Source organism: Larimichthys crocea, chromosome XI (assembly GCF_000972845.2).
Source record: "Larimichthys crocea isolate SSNF chromosome XI, L_crocea_2.0, whole genome shotgun sequence".
Taxonomy (NCBI): domain Eukaryota; kingdom Metazoa; phylum Chordata; class Actinopteri; family Sciaenidae; genus Larimichthys; species Larimichthys crocea.
In genome coordinates, this window is record NC_040021.1 from 224,521 (window position 1) to 249,493 (window position 24,973).

General features: G+C 45.7%; 1 protein-coding gene across 6 annotated transcripts in view; it reads left to right on the forward strand.

Moving 5' to 3' along the window:
• Positions 1-24,973, forward strand: part of wdpcp (WD repeat containing planar cell polarity effector) — a 72,582-nt gene that overhangs the window by 26,147 nt on the left and 21,462 nt on the right. For all 6 annotated transcript variants that reach the window (XM_019260923.2, XM_027284210.1, XM_027284209.1 and 3 more), the window contains 6 exons: positions 1,878-1,948; positions 2,943-3,002; positions 4,006-4,120; positions 9,537-9,673; positions 12,135-12,326; positions 21,254-21,857. In XM_019260923.2, the coding sequence (XP_019116468.2) occupies positions 1,878-1,948; positions 2,943-3,002; positions 4,006-4,120; positions 9,537-9,673; positions 12,135-12,326; positions 21,254-21,857 (1,179 nt within the window). The remainder of the gene's footprint in view (positions 1-1,877; positions 1,949-2,942; positions 3,003-4,005; positions 4,121-9,536; positions 9,674-12,134; positions 12,327-21,253; positions 21,858-24,973) is intronic.

A 24,973-nucleotide genomic window follows, 5' to 3' on the forward strand; every position in this document is an offset into this window, starting at 1 on the left:
ACCCAGTAGTGGAATACAAACACCCTTATCAGGAGACGAACACTCATCCCCCTGCCCTCCCCTGCCTCCCCCCTCTCTCCCCGCTGACCCCCCTCCACACCCTCATTTGCATGCATCTGTTTACCTCCTCTTCCCACTCACTCTTAATAGGGAGTCGCGCTCCTTAATGGTTTGTTTCAGCGGAGATGAAAAGGGAGACTGTAAAATAAACAGATAGGCGAGTGATTGCACCGTGTTGGAAACAGCAGCTCTTCCTCTTCCTCTTCCTCTTCCTCTCTCTGAACTTTACGTATGTTCCTGGGCACAAATTCAATTAGCTGTTTTTTTTTTTTCTCACATGCTTCCCTTCCTCTGTTTAACCACTAGAGATGGAGGAGGAAAAAAAAAGGGAGGAGGAGGAGGGCTGGGAAATTAAAACGAGGGGGGAGGCCTCGGTGTGGCACGTGTTGTGATATGTGCTCGCTAAATGTGAGGTTGCATTTGGGAGATAACTCAAGTCAAGAGCGCCAAAAGTCCTCACGATTAAATATTTGCTTCTCCTCAAGGACCTGTGTGTGTGTGTGTGTGTGTGTGTGTGTGTGTGTGTGTGTGTTTTTGAAGGGACATTTTGCTTTCAGTAGAATATTTTCTCCTCCTTTCTAGTGCGGCTACATCAATCTGTAAGCAGCAGACTTCAGACTTTTGCTGCTTTGGGGAAATATTAGCCAGAAATATAAAACTTCTAACGACGTCGGTGTTAGTTTGGTCATAGTAAGTTTTCATTACTTCATTAAGATGTTTAATTCATCCGTGAATAATCAGGTCACTCTGCGGTTTCTGGCTCGGCGACACATGCGGCCTGAGATCAAAATGTGGAGCTCCTGACTCAAAGAACTGAAGTCATGAATCATCCTGAACTCATCTCCCTCCCTCGTCACTTCTGTATAGTGGACATGGCAGATTTTTAAACTATCTCACTTATTTTATGAGATAAATCGTTTCATTTATTGCTGCCCAGTTGTTTATTAGCATGTCTCGTCTGTTGATCATAATACTATTTTATTTCTCTGTTGTTGCTTATGTTTTCAATTCTGTTTGTTTTTTTATGATGTGACAGGCCGCACTAAATAAAATAAATTAATAAAAACTACAAACAAGCATTGATTCATACTTTATACTTAAAAAGAAGCAGGTGATTTATGTCACCGGTGGAAGATATATATTATTTTATTAAATAAATTAATTTAGAAACATTTACACCTTAATAATTAGTTTTGAATGATATTGCAGGAGTGTAATTTAAAACAAGTTTTACATTTAGTCTCTCTGTAGTCACAGTGCACTTCACCTTCTATGATTAGTTATGAGCTCAAATGTGACGCTAAGATAGTACGAAGAGGAGGACGAGAAATCCTGATTTAGATAAATAAATACTTTAAAACAGTTGTCGCAATGACTAACCTGTTGATTATCTTTCAATTCAGCAATAAAATGACATAGATTAGTGAGAAATGTTGAATTTACAATTCAGTCCATCAGTTCACGTCGATATTAAAACACAGAAAAGCAGCAGTGATTAATTATGAGGACAGTCGTTGAAAGACGTCCTCACAGGTCCTCAGGATTTGTCCCCGTGGTTCATGAGAGCGAGCGTCATGTACCTGCATCTCTTTACCCCACCTGACTGTCCTGTCATCACTCTTTCTTCCTCATGTCAACTCAGATATAAAGTTCAACCCTTTCTGCCCTTTTTCTCTTATTTGCTGCCACATTCCTCCGATTTCCCATGAGGGCCTTTAAAAAAAAAAAAAAAAAAACTTATTTCTCCGATGTCTGTGTTTTAAAAAGTTCAGGTCACATGATCTTTCAGATTCTTCTCGTGTTTTCCCCCTCTATAGCTCGAGGCTATTCGTGGACCCCCAAGAACCGCCGACCGGAGAAGCTACGCGATTCGCTGAAGGAGTTGGAGGTATCCGCCTCCTCTGTTAAACCCACCACCACCACCACCACCCCCTCCCTCCTCCACCTCCTTCCTCCCTCTGGGGATTTTCGGAGTTTTCCCTTTCCGAAACGGCCGATTGATTAACAAATAGGGGCATTCTCTCTCTTTTCTCCCGCTCCCTTCACTCTCCCTGTCGTTCCCGTTTGTTCTCCTCTCTCCCCTCCCCTCTCTCATCACCTCTCTTTCGGCCGAGCTCTGTCATCGAGGGGGATATTTGAGGGGATCAGGGGGCTGCAGGCTGCCCCCTCATCCCCTTCTCTTCCTCCCTCCTTCCCTTCCCTTCCTCTCCCCGCATTCATCTCCGCCTCTCCCCCTGTAGTCCCCTCTGTACTTGTGGCAGTACAGACCAAGCTTTGTTTGCTGGAACCTGTCTGTGGCTGTTAGAGACACACACACACACACACACACACACACACACACACACACACGCTCCCCACCCATCCACCTCCTTCCTCTCACCCGTAACCATTGTCTGAAACTAGAAACACCCCATCTCACCTCCACACCCCACCATCCTCCTCCTCCTCCTCCTCCTCCGTCCCTCTCTCCTCCCATCCAATCACCCCAGCTGGGTTTGGAATGTGGCAGGAATGACTGACCTTACACACACACACACACACACACACACACACACACACACACAGGCTTTACCTGCATCCCCTTTCAACTCCTCTCCCACCCCTCCGTGAGCAGGAACTGCTGCAGTGGCAAGTGTCCGGCAGCGTGTACCAACACCAACGCGATTAACGCGATTATTGAGTTATTACATCAGACTTCACCGTTTCACGACCTTTGGTAGATGCGAACAGACGCCACAGAAGATTTAATATACATCTTATCCAAACGAACACATTTAAACGACCCGTTTAAACCGAACTCTGCGCTGCTCTCAGCTTCAGCTCTGTGGGTTTTCAGTTGTATTGGACGTTTGGACTCAGTTTGTTCTGTTTCTCTCATTCAGGATCTGTTGCAGACCAACACCTGCGTTCACACCAGATGGAGGAAAAAGCATTGCTGCCAGGTACACACCCTCCTCAGCCCACCGACTGCACACACACACACACACACACACACACACACACACACACACACACACACACACACACACCTCTTTTCAGGCTCAGGTAGTGGCAGAAGCTGAGCACTCCGCCCAGACCAGGCCTCAGATAAAAGAGCTTTACCGGACTTTAGTACCGGTTGCCAGGTCATTTAAAGCTATCAGAGAACATAATGTCATCATAATTATCAGGTGACATGTTTTGATCCCTTAAAGCAAATGTTTTTGGACACGTTTGAAATGTTTGAATTTGTCTCATTTCTTATGCATGAGCACTTCAACCAAACAAGACCCGGGAGGTGATTTAACACTAACACTAACTGTCCCTGAAGAAGAACCCTCGTCGATTTTTAGACAATAAAGTATCAAAGTCAGCACAAGTTTTATTATAACTATGAAAAATTGTGTACAACATCACAATCAGGAGAGATTTCTCTTCCAGGCCAAGCTGCAACCTCCGTGGCTGTGAAGTAAAGTGCTAAAAACTGCAGTTCCTCTAACGTCCACTTGAGGCTGGCTCCAGAAGTGAGTCAGTCTCCATAAGTCCCCATGTTCAAATGTCCAACTTCACAGCAGAAATAAACATGTTTACAGCCTGGTACAAAAAACAGTTTTGGTCTCTGTAGCTAATTTCCCCGTTCATGACAACTGTACTGAGGGTGAATTTATATACAACTCACCTGTTCACATTATATTAAGGATTAAAGTTATGCAGGATTAAGAGCGTAGCTTCAGGCGTCATTCCACCCACCATCCACGGATTGGAGGTGGCAGGTCTGCCAACATCATGACCACACTGAGCCTCACAACATCTTCATGAACCTGTGGGTGACGTCACGGATACACCGTCCATTCTTTTTACTGTCAGTGGCGATAACATTCAACATTCACATTCTTTTGTTTCTGATTTAAAGGAGTTACGTTACTTTTCTTCTTTTAAGATCTTCTTTGTTTTCGTACATTGCAGGTGATGCTGAGCAGTGGGGTACTGGTGACGCTGACCCTAAATGGACCTCAGCTCGAACAAGTGTACATAGACCGCACATTAGTGGGCCGACTACCAGCAAACACAGTGACTGACGGTTAGTAACGGACACACAATAAACAAGCTTGTTATTCAGCTGTTGATACACACTATGTGTGTGTGTCATAAGATGTTTTCCACTCTTTAATCCTGCATCCGGTGCCCTGTGCATTGAAGCCGCGGTTACTTTGGTGCCGCTGTTGCATAACCATCACGTCTATTATGGCGGCGAAGAATGCTTCCCGCTGTATTGTTGTGATTTCTGCATTCATCCAGTGATATGTGACTTAAAGGCTCGCTTTGGTTTTTAAGCAGATTTAAGGACACAAACACCATTGTCTCCACCACATGTACCTATATCTGCCCACAGCCACCCCACACACACACACACACACACACACACACACACACACACACACACACACACATTTTAAACCCACAAAACCCTCCATCATGCACTTTTCTTACAACGGCTATGCTTACACCTGCTCACCACACACGCAGCTTGACATCTAACACACACACACACACTCCTCACCACTTTGTCACGCAAGCACTCTCTCTCACACACACACACACACACACACTCACACACGCACATATATAACAGGTGCCACAGGTGAGCGAGGCGACTCTGCTAGCTAATTGCGGGCAAATCCTTTTGTGCTGCGTGTGTCCAGGGGCCTTCCCTTAAGAGCATCCATCAGTGTTTTTCCCTCCATCGCACGTTCCTCCAGGGAGCACCGCCTCCGCCTCTCTCTCCTCCCCTCGCACTGCTGTGCTCCCTCGCTCCGCAGACCTGGCAGGAGAGAATAAGAGGCCGTGGACACCGGCCCAAATCTGCTAATTATTTCTTTCTTTCTGTATCAATTATTTGTTCATAACACGGCCCTCCCCACTTCCGTCCGAGGTCTCCAGACACCTGATAAAGCCCCCATAGCGCGCACACACACACACACACACATACACACACACACACACACACCTCATACACACACAAACACCTCATACACACACTCGTCCTCACCTGCGTACATATGTAATTACAGACACACACTTTTTTCTTTTTTTTTATAAACCAACAAGCTCTTACTGTACGTCCACTCACATACACACACACACACTTGCAACACACACACACACACATACAAAATCGCACACACACACACACACTCAGGTACAAACACACACACACACCCACACACCCACTCACCTCCCGCTGTGCTCCATTCAAAGCCTCAGAGGCACTAATTATTAGAGTAATGGTTGTGAGAGGGCGGTTTCCGGGGATTGTGTGTGTGCGTACGGGGGGTTGATGGGTGTGTGTACGAGGTTAGAGGCTGTTCTCACATCTGTCACTTGTTAAATTAGCCTGAGACAATTAGAGTTAGAGAGCCGGACCAGATCATACCGTCGAACACATTCACAACATACAATTACAGATACAGTTTACAATTACAGTCGAGTTGTGACATATGCTGGGTACAAGTGCCGTATTGTTGGACTGTTTGCATTTGTGTCTGCAGTCACTGTGATGTCAGTTTGAGTCACATATGGAGCTACAACTTTATTATTATTATTATTAATTAAGCTGCCAATTTAGCACGTGACACGTTAAAAAGTAGTGACAAACACAAGTCACAACCTCACAGAGCCTAAATGTGTCTAAATGTTTGGTCCAAAACCAACATATATTTAATTTATTATCGTGTATGATATAAACAAGCAGCAGATCCTCATATTTAAGGAGCCAAATATTGCTTGAAAATTACTGAAACGATCAAGTCCTCTCAATCAATCAATCAGCTAATGGTTTCCGCTTCAGTCAAATTAAAAAATAAGGCGCTGTGTAACGTCGTTTTTGGATTTGACAACTTTCGTAAAAGAAAAATGCTTCTCACTGTGTGAATGCTGAAGAAAATCCACTTTCTGATTTGCACGGATTCAGTCGGAAGCGACACCGCCGTGCTTCCCATGTTTTGTTTTGTTTTGTTTCAGGCTTTTACTGCAGCCTAACCTTGCATCCTCGACGCCGGTTACCTTCCTCCGATTGCATCATAGGGGCGGTAGATTACATTTATTTTACACCATCAAAGTATTAGAGGCTTCCTTTGGCTGATGGCTGGGCCAAGCTGCACATATGCTCCACGATTAAGCGTCCTTAAGTGATTTTTCATAGCCGGTTTCATTTACCCATGTTTAAATGTGCTTTGGTTAAGCCCATTGGCCTCTTATGTCAACACGCTGCTGAGGAGATGGCATTAAATGGATTTAGAGGACTGTGTGTGTGTGTGTGTGTGTCCGTGTGCATGCTTTAACATGTGGTTGGTTTGTTTTATGCTTGTGCGTGTGTGTTGGTGTGTGCAGAATACATAAAGCATGGATGCAGGCTTGCATGTATGAATGTATATGTGACTATCTGTGCATGTGTGTGCCTGGAGGGCACGCACTTATGAATCTGTACATGTATGCACTGTGTGTGTGTGTGTGTGTGTGTGTGTGTGTGTGTGTGTATGGGTGGGTCATGAAGGTCTGGCCCTTAATGCCAAATCAGCCACCTGGTCCCAGATTGAGCCACAGCCTGGTTTCATACCCCCTCCTTCATTTGGGAATGAATGGGATTAAACCTAATCCCGTTTATAGACACCCAAAGAGATCAATACTAAACTGCGTTTAACTTGATTTGGCTGTAATCTATTACAAAGACGCTTACTATTGCATTAAACGTTGAAGCCGAAGCATCGTTAATGTCTGCATTTTGTGATGGTTTAAGCCAGTTCTCATTACAAACGCTTCATAATCCAACTTCAACGCGCGGACACACCGACTCGACTGACCCGATTTGAGATTCTAGTTCCTTGTGCGTTCGAGCGGCGTTTCACTCCTCTCGTGAATATTTGCATATTAATTTGTAATTTTCACACCAACAGGATGATTTGAAGTGTAATCATACCAATACCCGCACATTTATAAATACACACACGCCACGGTTAATTGGGCGGTTAGATTTCTAAATCTCGGGGTGCAGCCTTACTTGTTCAACTCAAAGCAGGATATCTGAGAGACATGTGTAACAACCCCCCCTCCTGCTCCTCCTCCTCCTCCTCCTTCCTCCCTTCCTTTCCATTTAATTGGTTTCATAAACAGATTAATTTGAAGGAGAGGGGGGCTTAATTGCTAATCAGCGTTTCCATGCAGCTCCTGAAGAGTTGAACAGGATCAAGTGTGTTCTTCTACCACAAAAAGGCCTCGGAGCCTGCAGTACACTGACGGCAGGAAAAAAAAAAAAAAGAGGAGAGACCTACGGGAGGAAAGAGATACAAAGAGTGTACGAGGGGGTGGGAAGGAGAGGAGGAGACGCAGGAAGGTGGAGCGAGGAGAGGAAGAGGAAGACTGAGAAACGTGTGTCCTCCCACTCCAAACTTCTCTTAATTGAGTCGTAAATCATGAGAACTGATAAATGATTGTGCAGTGAAAACATTGAGACAAACGTTTAGAGAATGCTCACATGTGAGAAGAGTCACAAACTCTCACAAAACTCTGTAGCAGACAGAGGCAGCATGTTTCTTCTGTTCCTATTAGAACATGAAGTGACTTTGATGGACGTTCCAACCTGCGCCGATGATACAAAATACACCTCGTATAGATGGATCCAAGCAGATTGTGCTGTACCAGTTATTTAACTTTTAGTTCAGTTGTTAGAGATCAGCTTTGTGAAACCAGGCCGACGATTCAGCACTGACAGAGAGAAGATATATCCGTCACCAGATCATGTAAGAGTGATGAACAAAGTTCATCTTCGACTGTGGGATGACAGAGTCGCTCATAATTTCAGCTCATATTCGCTTCTCTTGTGAGAGACTCACGACTTGCTGCTGGTCTCTGAAAGGGGAGTGTCGGTGGCGTCTCTTTATGTAAATGTAAATGTACTTTATTTATACAGCCCTTTACAACAGTCCTTTGGTGTACCAAAGTGCTTTACAGTAGATAATAAATAACGAGAACAATAGGTAAAAACAAACAAAACTATAAAAACAATAAAATGCAACAAAATTGAATAAGAAATGATAAAAGTGTCATCATACTACTGGGTGTTAAAAGCCATCCTAAATAAGTGGGTTTTTAGCTTGGATTTAAAAAGGCCCAGGTCAGAAACGAGACACATCTCGACGGGGAGTTTATTCCAGAGTCTGGGGGCGGCAACGGAAAACGCTCGGTCACCCCAGTGTTTATATTTTGACCTGGGCACTTCCAGCGACAGTTGATCTTTAGACCTCAGAGCTCTAGCAGGATTGCGGACAGTTAAAAGCTCGGATAAGTATGAAGGGGCGAGGCCGTTAAGAGCTTTAAAAACAAATGTTAAAAGTTTAAAATCAATTCTATGAAGGACAGGAAGCCAATGAAGGGATTTAAGAACAGGAGTGATGTCTCTCTATACTGCATATACTGTGTAAGAGTCTCTATCAGCTAGATGTATAGATAGATCTATCAGCTGTCTAGATGGGCGTCCTCTAAAGGATGCTACACCTCCAACACGAGTGTAGGGGGGAAAAGTTAGGACAATTCCAAGAGCCCACGACTGACGATAGGCCCCAAAAAATAGGTAAACACCAATATAAAATGATTAAACCATCATCATTGAGTATATATATTCCAAATATAATAATGAAATTAATTATCTCTTTGTTTTTACATGTTTTGGACAGTTAAAGTTAAATAAAAATGGCCTTTATCACATTTTTATGGTGGCGTTTAATCTCGCATCAAACAGTGAACTGCACTGCAGACTGTATGCAGACTTGCATGCATGTAAATATTGTGCTAGTACTAGTATTGAACTACAAGACGCAAAACAGTTGCAAGCCTTTAATTAATTAGAGTTATGTAAAGCTTTTGATGGGATAGTTAGGTCCTAGAGATGTGGTGACAACAGCTGCACAGAGGGGGCCCAATTTGATTTTTTTGTCATGGGGCCCAAAATTCCTGGCGGCGCCCCTGAGTGCACTACAGAATAAAACATATCAAAATACCTCCTAAGATCGAATATAATCAGGGTTAAAGAGTTCAAAAACTGCATAAAAGTCTTCAATCATGAATCCAGAAAGTCCCTAAATCATTATCAAGAATCCATCAGTGAAGCTTTGGCCTCCGTGTAGTGTCCTCAGGGTGTATTGTCTCTCTTTTGACGGCGCCTCAGTGTTCCTGAGCTCCTAGAACTTCTTTTCATGATGTGAATTGTTTCCGTTCTTTTCTGTGCGTCCCCTGGTAGCTCACCTGATAGAGCTTGTGCCACATACAAGGCTGAGTCCTTACAAATCACATCCAGCTCAGGCCCTTTGCATGGCATCCTGTCTCCCTCCCTCTCTCTACTGTCACCGTTAAAATAAAGCCAAACGTATCCTCGTGTGTATTCCTCTCAGATGAACTCTTGTTGTTCTGAATCTTGACACTCGGTGTGCTGATGTCATTCCCAGCGGTGCTGAGCGATAGGCTGATTCTGCTGTCCTTCCTGGAGCAGAGCCAAGTGGCTGCAGTCTACCTCAACCAAAAGAACCAGGACTCCCCGGAGACTGGCAGGCGAACAGACAAACTCTCGCCCTGTGAAATCAAGGTACGGTACAACACACTGATGGAGTGTGTATGGGTAATGTGTGTATATGTGTATATGTGTGTGTGTGCATTCATTTATTACAAAGCGACAGATATTACAATTCAGCAGCCAGAGAACTGCTCTGGTTTGGAAAGTCTACTCAGAATATTGTTAAATAAACTAAAATAAGGACATTAAAGCTACATTGAGTATAATAACCAGGTCACCAGCAGCAGCTGATATCACCGACTAGTCCAGCAGCAGTCAGCCCAGCTCGGCGTCTGTCTTTCAGCCTTTTATTTCACCAAGCTCTCACCAACCACTAAAAGTCAGTCCCACATTTACTCTTGTCCGGCGGCTTCTTGCTCGCTCACTCTCTCCTTTTCTCTTCTTAGCTTCCTCCGTCAGCGTCCTCTTCACTCTCTTCTCCTCTGCCATCATGTCCATAGAAGCTGCTGAGCCTGGTTACCTCCTCTTCTTCTTCCTGGTAGTCCATAACGCCTGTTGGTACAAACACTCAGTTCGTCAGCTTGGCGGTGAGCTCAGAGCGACGGGTACCCGTCGCTCTGAGCTCACCGCCAAGCTGACGAACTGAGCTAACAGCAGCTACAGCTGTCAGCAGTTTACTTCACTGTCCATCATAAACTCTGTAAATCACAGAGAGTTGAGGCGGAGCAGCCGGAGGACATCAGAGGGAAAACCAGAAAACATTTCCTCCATAAAATATGATCCAGTTTCACCAGAATCAGTGACATAGTTGCTGCTGTGTGACTTGGTGCCGTAAAGCGTTACGTACTTCTCCCGAACCCGGAGCCCAAAGTTACATAGTGTGAGAAACTTACTGGTCAGTTTGTCAGCAACAACTTAATTTCAACAGGTGTACAAAGTTGCGAGTAGTTTTGATGCAGTCACCATGGGAACACGCTTCTGCTCATAAAGGTGTGTATTGAGAGGCAGTCTGATCTGATCTTGGAGGTGTGTTTGCAGGTGTTGGTAACACGTCTGATTATGTGTCGTCTCCTGCTTCCCTCCCCCAAAACAAAACAACACTGTGTCCTCCTTCGCTAGCAGGCTAACCGCTAACCCTGGCATTATCACATTACTGCCAGGCCCTTTTGTTAAGGTGTGTGTGTGTGTGTGTGTGTGTGCGCGTGCATGTTGGTGTGTATAAAAGCAATCGTTCCTGCCGTGCGTCTGTCTCCAGAAGCAGAGTCCTGATAAGACACCACCACCTCCACCTCCACCTCCACACAATATTGTACACACCACACCTCTGCCATGCATGTGCATGCAACCTGCAACATATGTGTGTGTTGCACATGCACACACCCACAACAAACACACACATGCACAACCACATACACATCGCCCTGGTCCAGTGGGCTAAGCTGGAGAAGGGAAGGGGAGAGCGTGGGGAGGGGGCTAAACTAATCCGGCCCACAGAAAGTGGTTTTTGATTATTGCTGACCAGCAAACGCCAGCAAAAAAAAAAAAAAGACTAGAAGAGGGAAGAGATGGGTGAGGACGGACGGAGGGATGGATGGAGGCAGGCGGGGGGCGGCGGGTGGAGATAGAGTGTGTTATTAACCCCGGCGATTTTCAGATTTTATTTATTTTCTAATCTGTCAGTGATCTCCTGTTCAGCTGCTCGGCCCAACTCTTTGTTCCCTTTATCGTCAGATGCACTTCCATCATTTTAATTTGCCTCTGTATTTTGTGTCCACACACACACACACACACACACACACACACACACCCCAAGAGGGCAAGACATGGACCACTGAACCTCTACACATACAGTACAGCCTGTCGATTTACTAATTTCTGCATGTATCTGTGCTTTTACACCAAGTTTCCCGCTCCTCTGTCAGGTCCCACACACTCCTCTGCACTGACATGTGTGGTGTGTGTGTGTGTGTGTGTGTGTGTTAATGCATTCATATTACGTGGCTCTGTACATGTGGGTGTGTGTGTGTGTGAAGAAGAACCACCTGAATTCCACCTGCTTCTACACAGAGCGCTGTTTGTTTCATCATGTGTGTGTGTCTCTACAAAAGGGTCCACATGTATGTACGTGTGTGTTTGTGTGCATACATGCATGCATGCATTCATGTATGTATGGGTGTGTGTGTGTGTGTTTCAGTGCGAGTGTGTGTGTGTGCCCGCCCCGAGCGCCGCGAGAGCTCATTACTGTGCGTCTCTTTGTTGTGGCCCGTAGAGCGTGGCAGACCTTCCCAAAAATATGCACATCACTAAAACAACAAGCCCGACAGAACAAAACACACACACACACACACACACACACACACACACACATTAATAATGGAAGATAAAAAAACAACCTTAGACATCAACAAAAACAGGACGGGGGAAGGACAGGCGGGCGATATTTGGGGATACAGATGTGGACGTTTCACAGCCCCCTCAGGTGTTGATGCGACCGTGCAGGTGAATCTGTGTGTACGTGTGTTTCCATGTCCAGGTGGTGTGTGTGGACATGAGTGGGCGGGGTCGTAGGCTCCACAGGCGCGTCGGCCTCAACCGTCTCCAGGACGTGGCGCTCTGCTGGTGGGACCTAGACGAACCCGGTGAGGAGCTGTGGACCTGGACACCCACAGACACCCACAGGAACAACCTGGTCCTGCTCAGCTGCTCACCTGCTGAAGGCCTCAAGGTGCACACACACTCACACACACACACACACACTAAACAAATCAGCGTGAATGACAGCAAACAATCACCGGGGAAATATTCATTAACGCTTTGTTGCTGCTGTTTTTAAAGGCAAATTAAGTTATTATTGACTTTCATAGTACACAAGGAAAGTCGAGTATGCATCAGTAAATTCTGCATTCATAAGAAAGAGCGGGGGAAATGTTTTGGAGTGTAAACAATGTACTCAAATTTCCAGGTCAGATAATTAACTCTGTGTACCCGCGAGGCCCACAGACCAACACATTACCTGTACAAGCATGCTGGAGGGGTCCATGGCGTTTACCTACTTTGATAAGGCTTGCCATCTTGTCCCCTCGGAGTCTGTTGGGTTACTGTGGGAATATCAGGTGGTGGGACAACTGGAGCGAGGCTTGTGACAATATTCCTGGCGGTAACTCGAGTATTTGTTATGATTATTTCACTTATGATCAAAAACTAGCAAGTAAACGAGGTCAACAACATGAGACGTAGCAGCCAGCTAATATTACTGACCAGTCCAGCAGCAGTCAGCCCAGCTCGGCGTCTGTCTTTCAGCCTTTTATTTCACCAAGCTCTCACCAACCACTAAAAGTCAGTCCCACATTTACTCTTGTCCGGCGGCTTCTTGCTCGCTCACTCTCTCCTTTTCTCTTCTTAGCTTCCTCCGTCAGCGTCCTCTTCGCTCTCTTCTCCTCTGCCATTATGTCCATAGAGGCTGCTGAGCCCGGTTACATTGCCCTACTCCAGTTCTGGCACGACTCCGGCTACGCTCCCTGTCAGCCTGAGGGTTAAAACCTCCTCTTCTTCTTCCCAGTGATCGAAACCTCCTGTGGTACAAACTCTGGGCAGCCCAGCAAACAAACTGAGCTAACATGAGCTAACAGCAGCTACAGCTGTCAGCAGTTTACTTCACTGTCCATCATAAACTCTGTAAATCACAGAGAGTTGAGGCGGAGCAGCCGGAGGACATCAGAGGGAAAACCAGAAAACATTTCCTCCATAAAATATGATCCAGTTTCACCAGAATCAGTGAAATAGTTGCTGCTGTGTGACTTAGTGCCGTAAAGCGTTACGTACTTCTCCCGACCCGGAGCCCAAAGTTACATAGTGTGAGAACAGACGTACGAATGACAGAGACACCGTTCACCTGATCACAGGTCAGTGTGGATCAACAGGAGTGCTTTAAAGGTTTAGTTGCAGTTTGAAGCCTTAAACTCGATACACAAATCATGATTCCAGCTGTTTATTTTCAGATTCTTTTACACACACACACACACATACAGTGAAAAAGGCAACAAAGCCGCTGTATTGAGTGGAGACCTGTGTTGTGGTGGATGGGATTGGGGATGGTGTGTTAGTCACCTCAAGGGTGGCACCTCTGTGTTGCACCTCCGTGCATCACCATATGAAATAAGCAGGAGAGCTAAGCTGTGGTACAGCGTGAAGAAGAACGCCTACACACACACACACACATATATATGCTTAGACACACATCCTCATGGCCTCTGGCAAAAAAAAAACCCTACCCGTGACCCGATTCTGTGTCAAACGTAGAACTGGCGTCGTGCCGAGAGCAGATGAAAGATCCCAAATTACCGAACCGGGCTTAACTCTACTCCTCATGCCCGTGTACATCGGTAAGCGTATGCAAAATATTCACCACGCCGGAGAGAGAGAGAGAGAGAAGGGAGAGAGTCTGCGAGAGGGAGGAAAGATGAGCGTTACCAATTGCATGCGAGGAAAACAAATTCACGCAGGAGAGAATGAGGGAGGGGGGCACTTGAATATTGAAATAAGCAAAGCAGATGTTGTTCGCTGCTTTTTCCACTCCTTGTTTTTGGAACGCTCTTCACATTTATCACACTCCTTCACCTAGTTTATTCCCTCTGTCTCCTTCAACCCCCCCTTCCCTTCCTCTCCTCCTTCTCCTCCTTCCTTCCTCCACGCTTCAAGAACATTAAAGTCTCTTCGCGGGGCTGCGGCATCGCGCTCTAATGAAAGCGTTTGTTGTCATTTTTCAGATGCGCGGTGTGAAATTAAGCGAGCAGTTTATGTAAGAGCCGTGGCGGGAATCAAACGCCGGGCACACATCGGGAGACGCCAGCTACTTCAATCACTTCAAGCTCATATATATGTTCCTTTTGTTCAGTTCGCTATCTGCCGCACTAAGCCAATTTTCTAGCCAGTCTCTCGGCATTTAAAAAAAGTCTGATTTCTTTCCCTATGTGGTCTTAATTCGTATGCCCCCCCACCACCACCACCCTCCTCCTCCACCCTCCTCATGCTGATAAGTGGAGCCACGGCACGCAGGGGGGTGGAGGAGGGTGGGAAGGAGAGAAAAACACATACATAGTTCGTTTTTATGCAGCCGGTTAACATTTTTAATTATCCTTTCCTTCATGCTCCCCCCACAACAAACACACACAAACCTTCTCCTGGAATTTAATAATCTTAATGAAAAGATGTTTTCCTGCATTTTTTTTAGTCAGATTTCTGGTGTGTTTGTGTTTGCGAACATACTTTTTTTTGTTTTGTTTATTCTTTAACGCGTGTGACTATCCGGTTATCTGTCACCGAACAGTTTGTCTGCAGTTGTTTGATGTGCAATTTGTGTGATTTCTGTTTGTCTTTTAATGATTATTGACATCGGCACAACGCTGCGAGGCGGAACAAGAAAAACAAGAAACCTTAACAGACAACCTTAAAGGAACCTTAACGGCAATAACACGTATAGAAAGAATAATATAAAAATATATAATAGAATCTCCTCCATAGCTGCTACAACACCGTGATTGAAAGATTAAAAATTACCGGTGTAAAATGGATTCTAAATAATAAAAAACTGCCGTATTTGTGCACAAATTTTATTGCAATAGAGCAGTACAAAAACATCTTTATCACAAGGGAACGTATTTTACATATTTAAACAATAGATCCAAACAGCCCTTAGCAGATCTAACCCCACCTCTGTGGCTCACCACACTTTATAACAATACACAGATGTGGACACGTACATATGTACAGGTAAATAAACAATCACCCTCTAAGCGACAGCTCGGCTTGGTGGAATTTATTTTTTTATTTTAACCTTTAAATATCGAGGAAAGGTCATATTGAGAAACTCTTGTTCAAGGGCATCCTAATAAAAGTACAGTACAAGCCATGAATTCAACAATGACAGTTAAAGCGACAAACCTCCCCCCCAATGATTCAGTCTGCAGGTCTTTGCAAAATTAACCAACTAGTCGGAGGAGAGGGGTTGAAAAGCTGCCGTGAGAATTTGGAAAGACTTTGTATCACGTAGCCAAGAGGTACCAGAAGGTTTCTTTTGCCAGCTATCAATGAGACAAATGAAATAACGTGTGCCACTTTCACCGAAACACGACACAGACTAAAAGTCAGTCGCAGATTTATTCTTGTCTGAAGGCTTCTTGCTTGTTCACTCTCTTGTTTTCTCTCTTCTCAGCTTCCTCCGTCAACGTCCTCTTCGGTCTTTTCTCCTCTATCATTATGTCCATAGAAGCTTCTGAGCCTGGTTACATTGCCTGCTCACCCAGCTCCTGTTCTGGCATGACACTGGCCTGTGGTTGAAAACGCCTGTGACACTAACACTTGTAAATGGTAAATGGACTGTACTTATATAGCGCCTTTCTAGTCTTCCGACCACTCAAAGCGCTCTACACTACATATCTCATTCACCCCATTCATACACATTCATACACCGATGGCACAGCCTTCGGGAGCAACTTGGGGTTCAGTATCTTGCCCAAGGACACTTCGGCATGCAAACCGGGGAGCCGGGGGATCGAACCGCCGATCATCTGATTAGTGGACGACCGCCGATCATCTGATTAGTGGACGACCGCCGATCATCTGATTAGTGGACGACCCGCTCTGCCTGTGAGCCACAGCCGCCCCACTTGTGTCACCGAAACGCGAACGTCTTCTCCACGAATGTCAAACGTGGCGATGGATCAACCTCAATAATCAGTTCAGTTATGAGTATGACCAAAACATGTGGGGAAGGCTGCAGGAGTCGATAATATCAGCGTATATCTTCCAATAACCTGGAAAAAAGCTGCGGTTTTAATGTGCAGAATGTACAGTACAATTTTCCAGCGATGCATCGCGGCCATAATTTGGACCCTGAAGGGGTCGTGTGTGGACTCCAAAGTGCAGAATTACCCCCAAGCTCCACTGCTCTGTAAGAAAAAAACGCTGCTGCTGCTGCCGCTGCTGCTAGTTTGAGGTCCAGTGAATAGCGTTCCCTCCTTGCCTGCTACCATTATGTTCAGTGGTACCAATTATGACGGTTAAGGTGTGAGGAATATTTTGGTTAGTAATCCCACTGTGCCCGTGCATTTTCTCACATCAGTACCTCAACACTAACCCTAATTCACACACCTAAAACTTCCCCCTCCCTTCCCCTTCATCCCTTCATCCCTCGACTCTCCTCCGAGTCCCTCCGTCTCTCTCTCTCTCTCTCTCTCTCTCTCTCTCTCTCTCTCTCCCTGTCTTTCTCTGCTCCGTGAGCTGGAAAATTGGCTTCAAAAGGCCACTGCTGTGAACAAGGGCCAGCCACACAGTTGGGCCCGTCCGCTTTATCTTTCACGCCACGAAGGGGGAAAAAAAGGTGCTGGCGAGAGAGAGACAAGAAGAATGGAGAAGAATAGTTTTGACCAGTCACTGAAACCAATAACCAGGAGAAAGCTACTTACTAGAGGCCTCTCTCTCTCTCTCTCTCTCTCTGTGTCTGTCTCTGTCTCTGCTCTCTTTGCATCTTTCTGTCCATGTCTCCACCCCCTTCCTTCCTCTCTTTCCTCACATCCATTCCAACTCTTTCTCATCATCTTTTGTGTCCGTCTCCCTCTCTTTCAGTCTCTCTTGCACATCCTTTCACTCCACTCCCTCTCTTGACCTTATTCATCATTTTTCTATTTTACGCTCTCAGAAGCGGGGGGGGGGGGGGGGACTACAGTACGTTCACAAGCCGCAATATAGTTCACAGCCAAACAAAGCTGTGCTTTTATGAATATATAGAACTGACACATGCGTGCTGCATTTCAGAAGTACTTCCTCTACACTTCTTCTAAAGGTGTGCCGTTGTTTTGAGCTGCAAAATGTGTTTTCACACGACTTTTATTGTTAAACAGAACAGGGTTGAATTAGTTCACGTCTCATTCCTGCTTATTGTAGCACAAGGAGGGGTTGTTGAACACTTTATGTTTAACAACCTATGTTTAACAAGTCTCGAGTCTCATGATCCAATCTCCTATTCAGATTTGTTGCCTTCAGGTGCCTTTGCTCAGTCATGGGATGTATGTAATGTAAAACAGGTCACGGCATGACCTAAAAACCCTGATCCAGAGTCAAAATGCTGAGAATATGCAGTTTTCAAATAAACATGCAGCGTTCAGGTGCAGCTGAGCAAAACAGTCTGAAGATCTTTAAATGTGACTGAACTCTAAATTGTCCTAAAACTGTGAGACTTTCTTAAATCAGATTTATAACGCACTGTAACATTGATAGAATGATTAACTGTTTGAGGCCTTGTTTTCCTTTTACTGATTGTAGTGCGTTAACTTTCACTGTAAGAGTAAGTAAGGGAATATCCAGCTGTGGTTGAGACCATGGTCAGAGTTTATTAAACAAAATGTTCAGGATACACGCTGCTCTCTCAAAGAAAAGGAAAAATAACTTCACACTTCAGCAAACGAACATAAAAAATAGTCTATATTCATATTAAATAACTAAAGTTGAATTGAATACATTTTAATCGCCTCCCAATATGAGTTTAAATACGTGTGTGTGTGATCTCCAACCTGTTTACGATCCCTCCAACACAGATTCATTTGACTTCTGTCACATGTTTATATAATTTAAGGAGTTTTACTTTATGTCTGTTCACACTCTTCCTTCTATGATTCATCCTTGACGATGACATTCATCATACATGTGTGTGACACGATGTTTCTACCACTCTTTATGTTTATTAGAAAAGATTCTGTGGGAGTGGGAGGACGCCTCAGGGCGTGACAGTATAAAATGTCTCGGTTTTAAACATGAACCAAACTTAACTTAAAAACACGACTGTCTCGAACTTTTTCTAAAATATTGACTGTTGCAGGTTGAACCAGGTCACTTGTTTATTTACTCGTTGCCTCTGAGCTCTAGCTGACACATTTAAACAATAGATCCAAACAGCCCTTAGCAGATCTAACCCCACCTCTGTGGCTCACCACACTTTATAACAATACACAGATGTGGACGCGTACATATGTACAGGTAAATAAACAATCACCCTCTAAGCGACGGCTCGGCTTGGTGGAATTTTTTATTTTTTTATTTTAACCTTTAAATATCGAGGAAAGGTCAGATTGAGAAACTCTTGTTCAAGGACATCCTAATAAAAGTACAGTACGAGCCATGAATTCAACAATGACAGTTAAAGCGACAAACCTCCCCCCCAATGATACAGTCTGCAGGTCTTTGCAAAATTAACCAACTAGTCGGAGGAGAGGGGTTGAAAAGCTGCCGTGAGAATTTAGTCTTCTTCAGGTCTAAGAAAGACTTTGTATCACGTAGCCAAGAGGTACCAGAAGGTTTCTTTTGCCAGCTATCAATGAGACAAATGAAATAACGTGTGCCACTTTCACCGAAACACGACACCGACTAAAAGTCAGTTGCAGATTTATTCTTGTCTGAAGGCTTCTTGTTTGTTCACTCTCTCCTTTTCTCTTCTCAGCTTCCTCCATCAACATCCTCTTCGGTCTTTCATTATGTCCATAGAAGCTTCTGAGCTTCTGACCAAACTTATTCTGTAACTGGTGAAATCATTTTTAAAAACACGGCTGTCTCGAACTTTTTCTAAAATATTGACTGTTGCAGGTTGAACCAGGTCACTCGTTTATTTACTCGTTGCCTCTGAGCTCTAGCTGACGCCGCCCCCCTTCTCTCTCCTCCTCTTGGAGGGTCACCTATCGGTGGAGGTGGGGGGAGGCAGAGCTGAATCAGCTGCACCTCATCCCTGACGGTGGCATGCTGGCACAGCAGGCAGCGGGCACCGGGCATGGGATGAAAAGCTGAGAGGATGAGATGTGATTGGCTGCGGGGGGGGAGGAGGGGGTCAGGGTTTGTGGACTTGAAGTAGGTGTTGTGATTCTTGTGACGTCGGTCTCCAAGGACGAACCTCACCTGCGAGTTTTCTGTCACTTAGTCCCTGCGGAAATGTAGCCATCCAGAGAACCGCACCCTCCCGAGGATACCCCACCCCTTACATGAACTGAGCCCCTCTTTGCCTGCTGCCTCGAATAAACACACATACACACAAAAGCACCCACCCCCTGGGGAGCAGCAGGAGCTAGCTCTGGGGGATTATGGAGGGGGAGAGGGAAAAAAAGAGCTTTCAGGAGGACAGTCATCTGCTTCTCTCCTGCTGTAGACCATGGGCAGGCAAAAAAAAAACTCCTCTCTTCCTCCCTCTCTAAGTCCCTTTTTGGCAATGCCTGCCAAAAAACTGGGCCGGGCAGCTTTGTGAAAGGAAAAGGAAGGCAGGCAGGCAGCAGATCCCTCTTTCTGTCTGCACGGCGAAAAGAAATGGGCTCATTTAGCCAAAGCTGCCACGGTCAATGCAGGGCTCTGATAGAGGCTTTGGTAAGGTGAAATCCCTCCTAAAAAAGCTCTGTTAGTGACTGTGGAAGTGTTGGGCTGCTCTTTAGTGCAGGCTGTTGTCTCCTGTCATCCACCTACTGTTCCTGCTTCCTTGTGGGTGTTTTATCGACAGCACCACCCGTGACACGGGCCTATCTAGCTTAACGGGGCCCATTGTGCCGACTCCCACCTAACCTGGTTGTGGTTCAGGACGGGAGTAATTCCGTTTTTGACCATCACGTATCATCCTCTTAATATTGAAAAGGGCTCGTTTCGTGTCATTCACCGTGTCTAGCGTTGAGCTCTTGGCTCCTCGCGCAGGTAAACAGAGGCGGTTGTTTATCGCGGGGCGCCAAGCTGCGGCATGCTCGGGGAGAAGATGTTGTTGACCTTGAGTTAAAATGGAGCTCTTATCATTAGCTGTCTTGATTGACAGCCGTGTGTTTATGAGCAGGCTCTATTTCTTCCATCTGCAGGGGTTTGACTCATTTCTCTGTCTCTCTATACTTTGTTGTTTATTCAAAAACAGGTTAGTTCATCACAATTTCTAAGAAGCAGAGTGTGTTAAATCAACAACAAAATCATGAGATCCAATTGCACAAACAAAGGTTTTGTAACGCTTAACTACTTGGCAGTATCGTGACTCTAACCAGGGAAATTCCACCTTTCCAGGGCCAAAAACAGATGTCACAACATACTGCATGTCCATCGACTTGATTTGAGTTTGCAGACAATAACCTTAACCTGTTTCTCAACATACAGACACCCAGGGGTCTCCTGGATGCCACATCTGTGGGGACAAAAAAAGTGAACAACCAATAAAGCATAAACATAAACTTATAGCGTCCAGGAGACTCTCGTGATTTTGTTCTTGATCTAACACATTCTTCTTCTGAGGAACCGCAAGATGCCAGATGATAGAACAGGATGACGGAGGACCACCGACGTCATTACAGTTCACGGCAATCCACTCTCACAATATTTGTTGAGATATTTCAATGAAAAACACAAATGTTAACTCTCTTGGTGGCGCTAGATGAAAAGTCATCAGGGTTTATCTTCTGGGGACCATGAATAACAGAGCTTAAAAACTGCCACTGCTAAGCTCTCTCTAACTTTTCTAATTTAAAGTTTGAATTAAAACATCTTTTGTGTGTTGTCTTCCTACCCTGACAAGAGAACACAGTTCATATCTGATACTGTTAGATTTTGTGAGGATGTTATAGTGTCTCATAATTCACTCTCCTCTCTACAAAGGTCCTCTGCTCCGTCCGGACAGAAGGCAATCCCCTCGACTGCCGCTTCAGCCTGCTGCAGCCCTACCAGCTGCTAACAGTGGAGCTACCTGCAGGACAACAAGGACACAGAGAGGGCTCCTGGGCTGAGGCCTGTGTGTACGAGTGTGCACGAGAGCGCCTGCACCGGCTGTCGGTCACCCACATCCCGCTACCATCCCGCCCTGTCTCCTGCTCACATCACCCCTGTGAGACCACGCTCCTCCTGGGCTTAAGCGACTCCTCCCTCGTCCTGTATGACCAGCGGCGGGGGGTCTCTCTCCTGGCTTCCTGCCCTGTGCCACCCACCCTCCTCGCCTGGCACCCTGCTGGGGCCTTGGTCATGGTAGGGGGAGGACAGGGGGAGCTGATGTGCTTTGATGTGGGCTTGGCACCTGTAAGCATGGCACTGGTAGCAGAGGAGGTAGTTTCAGCTGCCACGCTAAGACTAGATCAGCACCTGCGCTGCTTTGGAGGCTTGGAGGGAGTGCGGTGGGGGACGAGTCTGGAAGGAGGCCCGGAGGGGACAGATATCCTGATGTTGGCCTATCACGGGGGACCACTGGGAGCCTTGAGATTCAGACTAGGTGGGTAAAACAAGATGCAGGAAAACAAATGACAGGTTGGAATATTTGTGGAATAGAAACCGAAACTTCGATTCATTAGTTTGATTAGCTGATTAATTGTTTCGTCAATAAGATGTTTGGAAAATAGAGAGAAAAGCATAAAATCCTCGACGATTGAAGCAAATGTTTGATAAATTATAACGACTAACTAATTAACAAGAGTCCTGACAGCGATTTATGGACGTAGCACTAGAAGTTAAATATGTTGAGCAAAGATTTGCACTCTGTTTATATATATTTATAAGTCTCTTCATCAACGTATAGTAAAAATACATGAACTAGCTTTTTATAACGCTGTCTGAGAGCGATGCAGTACAATTTAAAATGAGGTTTATCTGTTATATTTAGTTGCATTATTGGCCCACTCCAGCATGCTTCAAGTAAGCTGACATGTGACGTCAACACAGTAAGTAGAGGTCAAAAACACTGCAAACGTGGCTCAAAGCAGGTCAAGTGTACGGGTTAGTATTAGTTCTTGACCTGGTCACATTTCAGAGCCGAATGCTCGAACATCCGCCTGATGTTTTCTGAGGTGGTGCGCGGTATAAAAAGTTAGAGCCGCTGCGTCAGGGCTGCAGAGCTCCCCCTCCGTCGTCTCCTCCTAATGAAGGCGCCCTCCTCCCTGCAGAGACTCTCTCCGTCTGTTTTGGATCTGACACCGTATCTGAACCTCGCGGTGTAAATACGGCGCGCCGAACGTCTCGACCTCCTTCACTGCTGAGGGAAGTTTAATTTGTTGACGGGCTGGAAGGTTAGCAGGAGTCACGCTCTCAGAGGTCATTCAATAATCGCCCCGGGGCAAGAGCCCCCCAGGTGCATTCTGGGATGCATTTTTCCGATAAATCGTTTACAGTGGCTGCGCAGTCCCTCGGGGCCCCCAGATAAAGTTTGCCAATCAAATTTTTTTTTTTTTTTTTCTGAAGCAGCCACGTCACACTCTCAAACACGCACACACACACACACACACACACACACACACACACACATTCAGCGTCTTTTAATTGTGACTTTGGAAAAGAAGATGTGACAGCAGCTCTCTGCTGAAGTTTGAAAGCAGGAGTGCGGGGGCGGGCGGGTGGATGGATGGAGGAAGGTAGAAGATTGTGCATTCGAGTTGGTGTGTGTTTGACTGTGTGTGTGTGTGTGTGTGTGTGTGTGTGTGTGTGTGTGTGTGTGTGTGTGTGTGTGTGCAGGGAAAGGGGAGGGTGTCTTCCAACAATAGCTTCCCCTCCTCTGATCGTCTGCCAAGGTTTTGATGAAGAAAGTCACTGCACGTCTTTTCTCCATGATAATTCCCCCCCACCACACTCTCACACACTCACACACACACACACACATACACGTGTGTGTATTCTTCTATTTTTGTGCACACACACACACACTCCAACTCGTTTGTTTGTTTGCTTGCGTTCCTTCTCTGTATTGACTTGTTTCATAAGGCCCCGCTACATGACAGAAGGAGCGAGTCGGGAGGCGGCGAGGAAGAAAGACTTGGCCGAGCTCCAGGTTCTCTCTCTCTCTTTTTCTTTTTTTTTTCCATAGGAGGCAGCCCTCCCTGGTGCCCACCACCACCAACACCACCACCCACACCTCCACCCTCCTGCCTGTACTGAGTTATCTCATCTGGGCACACGTTGGCCGTGGCTGGGCCTGCACCGGTACAGGCTGTGTGGAAACAGGCAGACCGGAGAATGTGCAGCACGACACAAGATGAAAATATTGTAGTGATGGGAATTTTAGCGACACATTGTTGACGTTTGAAAGGAGAATTACGTAACTGGGTATACAGCTAGTGTAAAAGAAAGAGAGAGAGACGGGCAGAGCTGGTCTTTGTTTATTTGAAATGATTTACTCAGCAGGCGTTGAGGTAACAAAAAAAAGCGTGACCTGTCCTCGAACAGGCCGGTGCTTGCTCATTTTTAAAGTCTATCCGAGGCAACAGTCTAGGTGATTAGTTTGGCAGCTTATATGTGTCATTAAAATGAAAAATGTTAATCATTTTTAGGTGTTCTCATGTCTGAAAAGGAGACTAATTGTACAAAAGTGGTTGCCGACATAGAGGACTAAAGCTCAGGTGACTCTGTCAGTGCTTTTGTCTCTTGTCGTGTCGATGTTGTGCAGCTCGAGCTGTTTGTTAAAGCTGCTGCTCGTCTCGTCCGGCTCAGGCGTCTGGTCAAAGACGTTAGTGCGGACAGGTGTGGGAGAGAACCGACTTGTCCTTGGCCTCCACAATGATCCATTGTCTGCGCTCAGAGTTAGTTCAGAGCAGACGTTAACGCCCAGCTCAAAGACCCCTACACACACGCATAAACACACACACACGCACACACACACACACACTGCACCACGCTCAGCTGATGTATTAGCCACATTAGCCCACTCTTTAGGGGATTTGGGGGCTTGCTAATTGCCAGCTTGTCATTTTAATTGCCTGCACCCCCCACCCCAACCCCCCCCGCATCACACACACACACACATGCACACACACACACACACACAACTTTCTTCAATTAATTAGACAAGAGTCAGTGGTGACTTTGCCTTCCTGCGGCCTGGTCTGTTGACACCGTCAGTGATCGACTTCACTGTCCAGAACGGCGCCGCCAGCTTACGTACGTCCACATTTAGTCTAGTGCAGTGCAGAATATTACATGAACTGTGTGCGGCACTCTGCTCTGCCAACCGACGTCAGCCCTCCATCAAAACAAACAGACTGTCACATCAACGTGATCGAGTGACGGCGGACACTAATCACCAACACCAACAACCCGGCATTCAACACCGTCACCTCTCGGATGTGTAAAAACACGTACGCAGCTTTTGCCGTATCGCACACAGAACGAGACACCTCGACTACAAAACCTTCTTCTATTATTCAGCAGTCCTGATGTGATCACACACAAAAAGCATGATCAATCAGCTCTGGTCATCGCTTGTAGCATTCCTCTCATCTTCTCAGGCAGAAATATAGTTTTTAATCTGAATTTAACTCGATGTTGATGAGGAGAACCTCATTTTTATTTTGTATTTACACACCGATTAATGTTATAATGAACTGAACTCTGACTCCTGTGTGA